General features: G+C 47.9%; 1 protein-coding gene across 1 annotated transcript in view; it reads right to left on the bottom strand.

The window, feature by feature from the left end:
- Nucleotides 1–15559, bottom strand: part of ABCB6 (ATP binding cassette subfamily B member 6 (LAN blood group)) — a 231577-nt gene that overhangs the window by 92853 nt on the left and 123165 nt on the right. Inside the window, exons 5-7 of the mRNA XM_069616874.1 lie at nt 9584–9676; nt 2862–3054; nt 2236–2357 (exon numbers count right to left, since the gene is read on the bottom strand). Of these exons, the coding sequence (XP_069472975.1) occupies nt 2236–2357; nt 2862–3054; nt 9584–9676 (408 nt within the window). The remainder of the gene's footprint in view (nt 1–2235; nt 2358–2861; nt 3055–9583; nt 9677–15559) is intronic.

Raw genomic sequence — 15559 nt, forward strand, 5'->3', positions numbered from 1 at the left:
TCCCGAGTAGGAACCTTCCCATATAAAAGGTTATTGGCCGTGTTTGTTCTATGTATAGGGGCTCCTCAACCGCTTTGTGAATATTGAGGAACTTGGGGTTTCACTCTAAATTACCCAAGGTAACCTATACGTGGGCTATTTTCTCACTGTGTTCAGAGAGGCACAGCTTAACCTCACTGATGAGGCCCGACTAGGCCGAAACACGTGTCTGGGGTTGCTGTTGGTACTCGTGTCCAGAGGAGAATTTCCTAGGATTTCGGTGCAGGACTGCCCCAAGTGGGTGGGGCCAGACTGATATGCAAAAAGGATATTTCTCCTCTGTGAAAGCGACAGTGAACTAAAATGTGGTTGCAGACCCTCCCAAGTGGTACCTTCCAATAGAACTGGTTATTAGGCCGTGTTCGTTCTCGGTAGAGGGGCTCCCTGACCTCATGGTGCATGATTATGGTAAAGGAAAGTCCCCACAAAGATTGTGTGTGATTAAATGCTTTGAAAATTGGCACAGACGCCTTTTCAGTAATTTTAAATCATTTGGAAGACATTACCGTGTGGGGACATGCGTTCAGGTCCCAACAGTGAAATCAAGCCCCCACAGCGTGTGTGTGGCGTTATACTCTACTCCCCACAAGGATAGTAACACAAACCCACACACACATCACATAACATAACTAGTACATACCCAAATAATAGAGGAGACTTGCAAGCCACAAATAATGGACACATTACAAGACGCACACAAGTTCTTCTACTGGGGAATGTTTCCAAATAAAGAATAAACTAGATTAAATGTGTGGCTCATTTAAATCACAGATGCAGATTCAGCTGTTATTTAGATGCTAGTGCTCTACTTGTATGGACGTTGATGTTTCCATGGTAACTACTAGTTTTTTTTTTTTAATACCAAACACCTACATGCATTTTAATTCTAGTACCTTCATTCCACTTAAAATCAAATGGACATTTATGTTGATGAAACCGATTTCCTCATCAGATATATTTACTATTCATTTATTTGGGACTTTTATAGAGTACTCATGCCACCACACAGCATGACGTGAGCACCATCTCAGCGCGTTGAGACCATAGCAATGGTGAAAGGCGATCTACAAATGCCCATTAACATAATACAAGGTCTGTTTTCAATGTGCCTTTTCATCCATAAAAGCTCCCAGTCAGAAACTTATTTGAGTATAAGGGTACTTTCTCCAAATTTCACACACCTTGCCCCCCCCCCCCCCGAAACTGCCTCTGCCCCATCCTCCACTCCTAGGATCAGCGTTCTAGGTACACACTCATGCAGAGTGCTTAACCTATCCCATTTCCCAAACTCATGTGTAGGGTTGCTTGTGTTGTCATGCCTGGGGACAAATCAAAATAGTGTGGACTTAACTATCTTTTTTACAGGCTCAAAGTTATTTTGCATAAGGTTAATCCCCTTTTGTAATGGCTAAAACGAGTTATAAAAGAATGAAATGGAATGTTAGTCAGAGAAATTCCCAGAGGTTAAGAAGTGATGACTCAAGCATGGGCATCTATCACTTTTTAATTTTTTTCAAAGAGTCCTTCTCCTCCCAGAGTCATCATTGCTATGCTTTGATAATAGCCTCTCTCAATAGCATTCCCAAAACTGACCTAGCACGCAACTGGTCATGGTTTAAGCAAAACACCAAACACATGCTTCACCTTGATACTGGTGATCTTTCCAGTTCAGAAGAACATTGACGAGGGAAATTGGCAGGGACACAAGGCAAAAGAAAACACAGACCTGGTATCCGACAAACACTACAATCATCCCTTTAGCAGTTGGATGGCAACCATGATGCCTGCAAGATCACAGAGGAACTTCACGGTTTTCCACATCATTAATAATGAACTGTGACCATGGGTAGCAGCCACCCCAGGAAGTCAACATGTAGCTGAAGAAATGAAAAGACTCCACCTTCTCTAGATAACAAAACACACACACTTCACTTCCAACAGGAAAACCAGTGCCAGTGCCCAGAACACTCTGCTATGAAAGGTCACTTGTTTATCACTCATTCGATTATAGAACACATCCCTACCAAATTGCATGTGTCTGTCAGTCATTCAGGTACAGAGGACAACGTTAGAGATCACTGATATGTCCAAGCGATCACTTTCTCATGTACTGAGCGCCCCGTGCCACAGGTAGTGTGTGTAACTCGCTAAGGTTCAGAATACACCCCTGCCAGTGGTCATTCGTATGTCACTCACTCAGGTACAGGGTCATGCAGATAAAGATGATGAGCCCAAACCAGGCGTTGAAGGACGAGGTGAAGTAGATGATCCCGATAACGATGTCGGCGATCGTGGGGAAGATGCTGAAGACGATGTAGCTGTGAAGATGAGTGAAGATGAGCCTTTATAATTCTTGTAATTGTCCAGTACCCAAAGAATTGTTTGAGAGATCACAGAGGACAGCCCCGATATACCACACCAAATAATCCCTCCACCTACAGCTGACAATCAACCACCCTTACGAATTACAACCAATCATCCCTACAGATGACACCCAACATTTTACAAATGACAACCATGCATCCTTGTAGAGGACACCTAACATGCAACAACTGACAAGCAAGCATGCCTTCAGATGGCACTCAACCATCATGAGAGATCACCCACAACTATCCCTCCAATTCACATCCAGTCACCCTGCTACAACAACCAACCATCCTTGCAGAGGATCCCTCCCTGTACCCCCTCCCCCGGCCAACCACATGACACCTCATTTATGTACATTACAGTAGGTGTTGGGAAGAGACAAAGGAATGATCAGACTAGGTAGGCCTGGCTGCCAATACCAGACTATGTTCTTGATATAAGGGCTTTTATGTTACCTGAGCAAGCTATTGATGCTGCTTGTGCCCCGGTCCACACTGCGTAGCACCTCACCAGTTTTGCGCCCCAGGTGCCATCGCAAAGACAAGCCGTGCAGGTGGGCAAACAGCCGTGTCTGCACTACGCGGTTAGTGTACTGCTGGACCCGGATCCATAGGAAGGAACGTAGGTTGCTGACGAAGCCTGTGGAACCTGCAGAAAGAAAGAGGCATTGGCAAGGAAGCACTGACCCAGAGAGGCACAGTGATTTGAACTGTATAATGTGAAGAATCCTACGGATCCCTCACTGTAACCCTGGCTAAAGTCTCCTCCCAGGTGGCCATGGGAGGGCAGTCTCTTCCTGATCCTAACCCTGCGTAAGGACCGCCTGGGAGGAGACAGGCCCCGGGGTGGTGTGGAGATTCTGTGGGATGAGACAGTATTTATTCTCTGTAAGGAAGAATCTTCCAAGGTACCTAAAAAGGTAATGGCTTATTGTCATTTTAACGTCCCTAACTCATGTTAGATCTCGAATTGTGGACCTTAATGTTCTAAGATCCGAGCAAACTTTACCAAAAGAAAGGTCCTATTTGGTATCCCAAACTAAACACTTTCCTCAAACCCAAGGGTATATTATAAAGGAATGTGGAAATGTTGTTTTCAATAAACTAGCTTCCAAAGTAGAGGCTAATCTTCATAGCCCCTCTCTTAATAACTTAAGGGAATTAAACCTGCTCTTAAAAGCAATTAACTTGTGCTAAAACCTAACCTTGTTAAAAGAAAGTACAAGTCCAAGAATCCTAGAGGGACTGAGATGAGGAAGAGGGCTGATGAGGCATGCAGTTGTCAAAGTCAGGCAATTAAGCCTAGTAGTCATTGCAGTAGTCCGGCAATAGAGGCTAATAGCCCACATCTGAAAATTATCACTGAACCTGGGAGGCATAAAAGGCCCCCTCAGGGAGAGAAAGGAGGAAGAACATTGCTGGAGTGCAGGATGTGGCAGTGAAAGCAGAAGGAAGACACAAGGCTGGCAAACCAAGCAGAAGTGGGAAAACGAGAAGGATGCCGGAATGAAGAGACAGCAGATTCCACCTGCGTGTTCTGAGAGAGTGCTGCTCTCCCAAACTCTGAAGTGCAGAGACTGCACAGCATAAGACGTGCTGGAGAAACAGTTTTCCCCATGTGAGCCCGATTGCCATGGTCGCCGAGCCTTTGGCGTGTCAAACACTGAGGTAAGAAGTAATTGCCAAGTCGAGGGTCTTAGAAGTAGAGGAAACTCCCCAAGAAGTGTGGCCGGACCAGAGACACCTGTTCAAGAGAAGGGTGTGGCGCCCCAGCGAGCCAGAAGCAGTAGAAGTTGTAGTAGACAGCGGGAAATCTGTACGACCTACAGAGAAACACGACCTACAGAGAAACATCTTTAGAAGCCAGTGAGTTAAGCACAGCTTTCTAAAGCATTGAGCATGCCTTGCCGGTAACAGTAACCTGCTCCTTTGCCACTCGTGTAAGATTTTCAGCGAGTAGAAGTGGACTGCTGTATTAAAGATTCTTTAAACAATGGAAATGTAACACATGCATTTGAGGAAAAGGCTTCTTGCTCACGTAGGAAGCTAACCCATTAGCTTCCCTTAACAACAGACTATTAATTTTAAAAGAGTGGTCGCGTGACCCTAGTTAAGAAAAGGGAACGCTACGAAGACAATTCACTTAACGGTGACAATTTCAATGTTACAATCTTATTGTGGGAAAAACAAAATTAACGAATGGTCACGTGTGCCTTATTGTGATTCCCCAAGGAGGTCTGATTCTCACCTTTGCTTCTATGGGAATACAACTTCACAACCACCTCTAAAGCTTGAAAACTACATCAAAGAGTGATCACGTGTGCCTAATTGTGGTTTCTCCTGAAAGACTAAACTTTATACTTTGTATACAAGTGACATACCTTTCATTCACAAGAGTATAAAAGACTGAAGAAGAGAGCATGCGTTGCCTAAAGCCCAGAGTTCCTCCATATTAATTGTAAAGCTGAATCTTTCTCAGAGTTTAAAACATTCCAGCAATACTGTGAAGTTATTAACACTTCATGGGCATAAACCAACAAGTATAAAACTGTTACCTGAGGCTAAGAGAGTGTCACCAAGACTTCTGGGCAATTGTTGGGCTGAAGTCTGGCAGAAAGGTGCAGGCAGAGTTGGGGAAGGGGAATTGGCTGTTTGTGAAGAACATTTTGAAGTAGACTCAACATGTAATGCCCAAGACTGCGTATGCCAGAGAAAATGGAGTCTTGAAGGCAAACACAGGTTACCATCGTTGACAGTTAGACAAGAGAGGCTAAGAGACTGCCTCTTTGAAGAAAACAGTTTGAAGGAAGAGTGCCGAGCCTACCTGAAGACGTTGAAGTATTGTCAAAGCTATCTTGGCAAAAAAGTCATTGACGTTGTGGCAGTAGTCCAACTCCTGAGGTACATTTGGTTGTCAGTATATGATACATTACAGTTGTCGGAACCAAGGTAAACTACTATGGGACAAAATGTGACTGTTCTCATGGTAAAATAAGAAGAAACATAGTTGTTGAAGTAAAAGCAGCACTTTTAAGAAGTCATCCTGACAAATACACCATTAACAGTATGAATATTGCATGTACCTTTGAACTGTGGCAAATTCTCCTGTGGGATTGACAAAGCACCGTGGCCAGGATTACCATTGGGGCCATTTTGTTTGAAGTGAAAAGTAGAAAACTTCACCCAAAAGGAGATTTGTTGCTAGTGGAACTTTTGTTAAAAGGAGGAGATTTGTTGCTAAAGGAACTTTTGTTAAAAGGAGGAGATTGTGACCATTGGAACTTTTTGTTGAAGAACGTTTGCTTTACCTTTACATTTTTAAGAGCAAAGTGAAGACATTTCCGTTCAAAGGTGGAACATTGTGGTGAAGTGACTCTTAATCCTGGGGAAGGGTGATCACCCAGGACTTGAAAAGCTAATTTAGGAAATGTACATATTATTCATGTTATGTTGAATTGCCACACCTTTTATTTATGCGTTTGTTGTTTCGAGTGTGGGCCGGTTATCCTGTGCTAGAGTGTGTTCCTTTAGCGTTTAGAATATGCAGGAAATTCCTAAACAGTGTAGGGAAAAGGAGGTCTTTTGATACATTTGCTTTTAAAATAAAATGGCTTTTCAAACAGTTGTCTGTCTCGCATTACTAACTCCTCACAATATGCAGAGCCTTTTCAGGGTTTGGAGCAAACTAAACTCATCTTCTGACTGCAGTTCTGGGTGAATCGCTTAGTTTGGCGTGAAGTGGAGGTTGGGGGGATGGCACCAAAAAGGCACTTAGCTTGCAGTGCCTAATCCTTTCATGGGCCCTGCAAAGTAGCAAAGTTAAACTGCTTAGAGACCTAAGTGGAAAGGGTAAGGTTGACACCTGCGATGGCCTAGTTCAAGGGTCTGTAACCTTTGGCTCTCCAGATGTTTTGGACTCCAATTCCCATTAACCTTAGCCAGCATAGTCAATGGTGAGGGCTGATGGGGGTTGTAGTCCAAAACATCTGGAGAGCCACAGGTTGCAGACCCCTGACCTAGACAAAGGGCTCTCTCAGTTCCTAAATTCAAGGGTTCGGCAATGCCGGGTTCTGAAACTACTGAGCGGAGCAGGATCAGAACACACAAGAAAAGTAAACAACGGTTCACATTGTGTGTCCGGAGGTAAGGGTATTAGCAGACGGCATTTCAAACACTGCATATTTTTACTGACCACATGACTATGGGCTTTGAGGTATGTACCTCATGTGAGTTCCTCAGGCGTACCGCCACGTGCATTACATTCTGCATGATCAGGAGCTCCACATCGCCATAGGATTCCTGCAATTTTTATAAATCACACAGCAAGGAAAAAAGCTTCATCCTTTAATGTGCCTCTCAGAGGCTCACCTTCTCGCCACCTTTGGTGCACAACGCAAGAAAGGGGATTACTGAGCCTATTCAGTTGTATTATTTTTACATGGGCAAGCAGCGGTCTGAATCAGTAGTGCAGCACACTTATTTCCATCCGGAAAAAAGAGATGGAAAATATTATTTATGTAAAGTTATCAAAACGTGGCATGCAGATTTCCTGAAAGATGGCATGCAGTATTTCTGAACAGCTGCAAGTTGTACAATAACACCTAACTCTGCAGAGGTCGCCACCAGTAATAGTACAAACTGCATACGTGAAACTCTGCAAAACCTGTAATGAGGACGTGGGTGTTTATTTCAATGCATATTGTTAAGGAAAATAAGCAGGTGGGGGCGAAAGCAAGGAGAGGGGCAATCGTCTACACCGATATTGAAGCTCCCCCTGAAGGAGTCTCTCTTTTACACCTTATAGGTCACAGAATATGCTTCCTGCATGCAGGGTTGTCCAACTCCAGGCCTCAAGGGCCGGGATCCTGATGGGTTTTCAGGATATCCATCATTAATATGTATGAGGAAAAATGTGCATACATCTAGAATCACTGTATGCAAATGTATCCCATGAATATTAATGAGGGGTATAGCCTGAAGATCCGGCCCTCGAAGCCTGGAGTTGGACAACCCTGTGTAGGTGCTCAAGTGCAAACATGCCGATTGCTAAATTCAAATCAAATGCTAATTGCTGGCTACTTTATTGCGGTATACTGTTATTCATTGGTTGGGGCCTCGCCAGTTCACTGCTGGGAGAGAGTTCATGTTTTACTTACGCATCAAAATGTGCACTCACTCCAGAAGAAGACAACACTTCTCTTGGTCATGGTAGGGGCATGCGTGGTGGTGCTTCTTGAAAGCTGCCTACTTAGACTCTGGAAGTTGCTACAGGATGGAAAGTGTCCCCAGTGGAAGCAATTCAGCCCAAACATTGCACAGATTATCCAGAGGCGGAAAATGAAACCGATGGAATGAATTCTTTGAAGTGAGAGAAATGGGCTCAGGTGATGTGTCACTCGGTTGTACTGAGTGACAGACGCGACGAAAACAGAAGCCTGCAACATAGTTCTGCAACTTGGAAAAAATGTCTGCTGGGAAACTGGTGAAGATCCCTTGTGATAAAATAATTCTGTTACTAATGAGCGATCACCACAGTGAGTGCGACACACAATAATAAATGTGAGAACTATTACTAACCCTCCCACTGCATTGATTTGATGGCATTTACAAGGAAGGAAGGCTGAGGTGGCCCTGTTGGGACTCAAACCTGTGACCTTTAGGTGAGAAGCAGTGACCTCAAGTCCTTAAGCGCCCAGATACCCCTGGGTCAGGCGCGCTATATAAATAAAATAAACAAAACAAACAAACAAACCTCTCCAGCAGGGCGCTGAACACAGTGAGCAATCTGCTTGGTATCTTTCTTAGGGGTAAAGACAACCTAGAATTTCAATAGCTGCCTGGTGAAGCCTGTCCCTAGTATCAGAGGCAGCATGATAAAGAGCTCCCTCACCCTAAGGGATGTCCAACTCCAGGCCTCGAGGGCCGGATCCATGTCGAATTTTCAGGATTCCCCTTATGATAAATTTGCATACAATGATTCTAAATGTATTCACATTTTTCCTCATGAATATTAATGATGGGCATCATGACAAGCCATCAGGTTTCCGGCCCTCGAGGCCTGGAGTTGGACAATGGTCCCATTGCCTCAGATTGCCTCACTGGCTCGCTGCTAGATACTCAATGATAGGACAGGGTACCTGTGGGAAGCCTCTACAGACAGGACGTTCGGAGCAGTTAAAGTTACTGATAATACCTGGTTACCTTAGGAGCATATCCCTCCTCGGACACCCATGGATGTCTGACGGAGCTTTCATTCATAGTACGATCTAATGGAATGGTGTATCATGGCTTACGCGGGAAAGAATATCTGTTGAGGATATGGTATCATAGGGAGCTTGGGCAAAGGAAAGCAGGATATCATGGGCTACCTGGCAAGCAGCATCTGATGGGCTCATGAACTGTCATTGAAAGGGTGTCCGATGACGATATCATGAGCTGCCTGCAAAAGGGCACCTGATTATTTCACGAACACCCCGGGAAAGACAGTCTTATGAAAATACTTATCGGGTGGGAATATAGGGCTCTTTAAAAGAAGAGCCCAGCCCATTCTTCCTAGTTCTCCCTTGGATATCTTACGTAGTTTATAATGACACATCTTGCTATGTAGGAAAGGATATCTTGTGATATTGTAGGCTAAAAAGGCATTGAGAATTTCAGCAGAGAAAATATGTTTAAGATTTGTCAATTACCATTCATTTAACATAAACACTGTGTTGTAGAAAATACATAAAAATTAAGTCCCCCAAAAATATTTTGAGATAACACTGATGCTTAGGGCACAGTATCCGTAGACATCCCTGAAGGAGGGAGGTGTCTCCAGTCATGTCAGGGATGCAAAGGGGGCACGCTGCAGTGGCATCACTCATGGAATCACTGATGGAATAAAGGGTGCTGGTGTTAATAGTGATCTAGCAAGGGTGGCAGTAAGATCACCGATTGACAAAAGGAATTTGTTGAGATTAATGGAGGGTTAAAGGGCTTCGGCGACCTAGTCTCACTGAAATCCCTGCTGGAGGAAAGGGCACCAGTGGGATATTTGATGGAGAGGGGAAGTGCTCCGTGATGGTAATGGACTTGGGAATGTTTCATGATGTCAGTGATGGATCGACAAAGGACAACCCTCTTCTCCCGTGCCCCCCCCATTGCCCCACAGGCAACAATACCAGATGTGTCTTTACCTGCACCACCTCCTTGAAGGAACTTCAGACCGGCGTAAATGCACACAGTGCCGGCCAGGGTGGGCCAGGCCGCGCCCTCGGTCATCTCATTCACTAGAGAAAGGAGAGAAAGGTCAGCAGATGCAAAGATCCAAGAGAGGCAGGAAGGAGTGAGACAAAGAGCAAGACAAGGAGAGGACAAGCCAAGCAGATACTCCAGGAGCATACGCAGAAAACACAGGCTCTGCAGAAGAAAAGATGGGCATGGTTTGGTGTCATCTGGTACAAGCTATAGGTGAATAAAGTCGATGGTGTCGCTCACGTGGTATTATTTACACTACCAACATAGCAGCTAACTGAGTAAATAAAATTCAATATCGACATTATTCATGGATGGAATTGGTGGTAATCAAACAAACATTTACTCTGAAGTCAATGGGGTCTCAAAACGTTCCATATTTATAGTACACATATATATGCAATTACAGCACCTGAGTTTTACGTTCAGTTCTTTATTTTCTTTCAATAATTAATTTGTATTATCTGTTTCAGGTACAGGTGTTTGACTAAAGCTATGGAAGATGGAATATACACAGATCAACCCCCGTCTTCCAAACACAAAAGGAACGCATGAGTGGTATAGACTTCCAATTGTGGTTACTGTCTTAACACCAACAAAATAGGGGATTCAGTTCAAAATCCAAAAGCTACAGAAAAATGACTTGATGTTGTAAGAATTCAAATGAGTGAGAAGAACAAGTTACTTTCTTACCTGGTAACGTTCTTTCGATGGGATGGTCTGACGACGTATTCCATATCTATGACAGGTAATGTCCACAGCTGTGCTGCTTCGGAAAATCTTTGGCGTCTGCGTCCTGCATCGATGACGTCGATGCGCCATCCCCGAGGACCACCTCCGACGGCACCCGATGTGATAAGTAGGACGCACGACGCCCATAGCCTCAGTTATAGTTTTTTCCCAGAACGTGTGCCACCAGTTTTCTGCCAGTCAGACACACAAGGCCTTGCGGAACTCAAGCTGCAATCGCAAAATAAATTCTGCAGCGGGGAAGGCAGGGAGGGAGCGATATGGAATATGTCGTCGGACCATCCCATCGAAAGAACGTTACCAGGTAAGAAAGTAACTTGTTCTTCGAGGGGATTGGGTCCTCCGACGTATTCCATATCTATGACAGACTCCCAAAGCAGTACCAAGCAAGGAGGTGGGAAAGAATTTAGAATACAAATTTAGCATGCCCAATCAAATTGCGGAATAGAGAACTGCCTTGCCAAAGGCCAGATCTTGCCCCCTGATGGAATCGAGGGAATAGTGACGTACAAAAGTATGTACTGAAGCCCAGGTGGCTGCATCACAGATGTGACGAATAGGAACTCCCCTCTGCAGGGCAGTAGACGCAGCCACTCCTCTGGTACAATGGGCCCGCAAGCCAGCCAGAGGGTTCTTACCCGCCAAGCGGTAACACTCGGAGATAGCTAAAATAATCCAACGAGACAAAGTCTGTTTTGTCACAGCTTGTCCCAAACGCTTTCCAGCGTAACCAATGAAAAGTTGATCGTCCACTCTGACCCGGGACATGCGCGAGATATAAAACTCAACGCTCTCCTAGGATCAAGCCTATGGAGCCTCTCCTCTTCCTTACCAGGATGTGGAGGAGGATAGAACGCCGGAAGAACAACCTTCTGGCTCAAATGAAATTCCGAAACCACCTTCGGAAGAAAAGAAGGACGAACTCTAAGGACAACCCTGTCCTTGTGAAATACAGTGAAGGGTGGCTTAACTGAAAGTGCCGGTAACTCACTCACTCACTCTGCGAGCGGAAGTAACCGCAACTAAAAACACAGTTTTCAGAGTTAACAGCCTCCAAGGGCAAGAATATAAAGGCTCCAACGGAGCACCCATAAGAAACTTAAGAACAAGGTTCAAATCCCAACCTGGCACCAAAAAAGGTGACGGAGGGAACACATTAGTGAGCCCTTTAAAAAACTGCGAAATTAAAGGAATCTTAAAATAGGAACACTCTTCAGACGAGCGCTTAAATATGGACAGCGCCACCAGGTAACCTTTAATGGTCCCCACTTGCAAGCCCCTGTGGGCCAAAGAAAGCAAAAAAGAAAAAACCATGGGAATGTCGCATTCAAAAGGATCCACATTCTGAACTCTGCACCAGTCGCAGAACTTTCTCCAACGGCAACGGTACAGAGACTTAGTTGCCGGCCGCCTGGCCGAGAGCAACACCTCCATCACGTCTTCAGGGAGGTCCCAATCCTTATACCTCAACCTTTCAGAAGCCAAGCCTGAAGATTGAGGGATCTGACCTCTGGATGGAGAACCTGACCCCCCTCCCACGAGAGCAGATCGTCTCGGTAGGGAAGACGACGTGGAGGGTAGATGGACAAGTCTAGAAGGTCCGGGTACCACGTCCTCCGGGCCCATGCCGGAGCAATGAGGATCATCCGGGAACCGAACCTCCGTAACCTCCGCAACACTTGCGGGATGACGGGGACTGGAGGAAACGCGTACAGCAGTGGGAATGACCACTCCACCACGAACGCGTCTCCTAAGGCTCCTTTTGGAGGAAATTCCCACGGGCAGAACCTTTCGCACTTCCGGTTGACACTGGAGGCGAAGAGATCCACTTGAGGGGTCCCCCAAAGGGCGAAGATCCAGGAGAATCTCCTGAGCCAGCTCCCACTCGTGAGAGATCGTGCTCTGCCTGCTCAGAGCGTCCGCCGTCTCGTTGTCGTCTCCGGCCAGATGAACTGCCGAGATCGAAACTTCCTGCTGGATGGCCCAGAACTCGAGCTGCATCGCCTCCCTGCAAAGCGGAAGTGACCCTGCCCCCCTTTTTGTTGAGGTAGTGCATGGCCACCGTGTTGTCCGTCAGAATCTGGACACTCTTCCCGCGCACAGTCGGCAGAAAAGCCTTCAGGGCTAGCCTGACGGCCCTCAGCTCCAACAGATTGATATGGAGTCTGGACTCCGACGGAGACCAACGACCACTGACTGTCAGCTTGTTGGCATGAGCTCCCCATCCCGTCAGGGATGCGTCCGTCACGATCGTCACCTCCGGCCAGGGCAGCCAAAATGGGGCACCCTTCATCAGATTGCCCTCGACGGCCCACCACAGAAGGTCCCGGGCTACCGAGGGCGGCACCTGAACAGGGTCCGACAGCCTGCCGGAGGACTGAGACCACTGGAGCTTGAGTGCCCACTGCAAAGATCTCATCCGCAGACGAGCCTCTGGCACCAGAAGAATGCAGGATGCCATGAGGCCGAGCAGTCTAAAGAACTCGGACGCTGGGAGAGTCTGGGCAAACTGAAACTTGTGCACCATCTGCTGAATGTGAAGAGCCCTCACCTGAGGAGGAAAACACTGCCCCAGGGACGTGTCGAGCACTGCTCCGATGTACTGGAGCCGCTGCGTTGGTGTCAAATGTGACTTCTTTAAATTGAGGGAGAAGCCCAGCCTGTGAAGGGAGTGGCAGGTGACGGACAGATGATCCCGGACTTGCTCGGGAGAACTCCCCCTGATCAACCAATCGTCCAGGTAGGGGTAGACGTGAATCCCCCCTTTCCTGAGATGCGCTGCCACCACCACCATGAGCTTGGTGAAAACCCTCGGGCGGAGGTCAATCCGAACGGCAGGATCCGAAACTGAGAGTGCGAGTCGCCAACCGCGAACCTAAGGTACTTCTTGTGCTTGGGATGGATCGGCACATGGAAGTAAGCATCCTTGAGGTCGAGAGACACCAACCAGTCCTGAAGTTGAAAGGCCTGGAGGACTTGAGAAGGAGTCACCATCTTGAACTTGTCCTTCCTGAGGAGTTTGTTCAAACCGCGCAAGTCCATGATGGGTCTCAATCCCCCGTCTTTCTTTGAAATTAAAAAATAAGGGGAATACCATCCCTTGTCCCTCTCCGCTACAGGCACCAGTTCTATGGCGCCTTTCTCCAGCAGGGCTTGAATTTCCTGCGCAAGGAGCGGATCCGGACTCTTCAAAGAGAGGTTCCCTGGTGGATTGTCGTGAGGCCTCTGCCGAAAAGGAAGACAGTAGCCGTGGGTTATGATCTCCAGAACCCACACATCCGAAGTAATGGCTTGCCACTCTACAAGATGCTGCGCCAGCCTTCCCCCAACCGGTGAACCATGGGACCTGGCCTCATGACTGAGTGGTAGCGGCTGCGGCGTTGCCTGAGGGCAAAGAGGCAACTGCCCGAGCGGCCTTGGCACCTCGAGTACCTTTGTTTCCACCTCTGGCACTCCTACGATGGCCTATTTGACTGCTAGTTCCTCTCGCTTTACTGAAGGACGAGTAATAGCGAAAGGAACCTCCCCTCCATTGCTGTCCCCTAGGACGAAAAGGCGGAGGTTGGCGAACTGCAGCGCACAACGACTTTGATGCAGCTTTGGAGGTCTGCAACCTCTCAAGGCTCTCGTCAGCCTTGCTGCCAAAAAGGTGTTCACCGTCAAAGGGCATGTTGAGGAGCCGGGACTGCACATCAGGAGCGAACCCAGACTTCCTCAACCACGCAAACCTGCGCATTATGGTGCTCGCCGCCATGGACCGGCTGACACAATCCGGCAAGTCCAAACCTGACTGAACGGCCTCACACATGGCATCCTTGCCATCCTGAACCATAGCAAGGAAACCATCCTGTTCGTCCCCTTCGGGAATATGATCAGCCGCTAATGCAACACAGTTTCACAGAGTGTGTGTGAAACGAGACAAGGCACATATGGAGTTGGCCGCCTGAAGCGCCATACCCCCAGAAGAAAACACTTTCTTCGCCCAGCCGTCAAAGCGTTTGTCGTCCCTATCCAGAGGGATGGTAGGATACAACGCCTGCTTTGCCGGGGCCGTAGCTGCCTGCACCACCAAACTCTCCGGGGTGGGGTGCATAGACAAGTAGCAGGGGTCGCTACTGGCTGGACGGTATTTTCGCGACAAAGACTTGCCCACTGCTGGGAGACTCTCCAGAGCAGCCCAAGCCACCGCCACCCTTCTCTGCAAAGCCATATGAAAAGGCAAAACCGGGTCAGTGGGTGTACCGAGATCAAGGATGTCCATGAAATCATCCTGAACGAACTCCCCTGGGGGAGCCGACCAACCCAAGTACTCGGTAACCCGAGACATAAGGCGCCGATATGACGAATCGGCATGAGTGCCAGGCTCCGGCCGACAAAACTCCACCTCCGGAGAGGTGTCCAATCCACTGGCATCATGCAGTGACTGCCTCAATTCATCAAACTGACTATGGCCCGAGATAAGTTCATCCGTAACCGGAACCGGAACCAGACCACCATCAGAGCCGTCATCACCCTCTGAAATGTACTCCAGGCGGGGAGAGGAAGACCTCTGCGGACCAAAGCAGTGCCGGACCTTAGCCATAGCTTTTTAGGGGCAAACCCTGTGCCACGGGCCCCTCCGACACCACCGCCTCGAAAGGCGCCGAGCGAGTCGGCGCCGGCGTCGACAGAAAAGGCGTCGAGGGTGCCGACCGATGCAGGCCCGGCGTCGACAGAAAAGGCGTCGACGTCGAGCGAATCAAAGTCGACGTCAGCTGCAACGCCTCCAGCATCGGCGGCATCAACACAGTCCTCGAAGCCGGAGCTCCGAGCGTGTCTCTCGACAGCCTGGGCGTCGACAACCCACTCGAAGACTGAACCTCGAGAGTAATCGTCGACGACCTCGGCGCCACAGGCGTCGACGTCTTCTTCCAAGACGGCACAGGATCACGCGGTCTCGAGCGCGTCGAGGACTGGGACCTGGAACGGGCATGGCGAGAACGGCTACCCTTGTCCGAGCAGGACCTCTCCCGCGAGCCGTGCCGACCACCCGAGCCCAAAGGCGTACGGGCGGTGTCTCTCGACCGCTGCCGACCGACCCCACTCGGAGGCGCAGACGGACCGGTGGGCGGAGTCCTTGGAAGAGGATGGGGAAGGCGACCTATGCCGGCGCTTCCTGGAATGCCTAG

Source organism: Ambystoma mexicanum, chromosome 9 (genome assembly GCF_040938575.1).
Source record: "Ambystoma mexicanum isolate Mex_15411 chromosome 9, UKY_AmexF1_1, whole genome shotgun sequence".
Classification (NCBI taxonomy): domain Eukaryota; kingdom Metazoa; phylum Chordata; class Amphibia; order Caudata; family Ambystomatidae; genus Ambystoma; species Ambystoma mexicanum.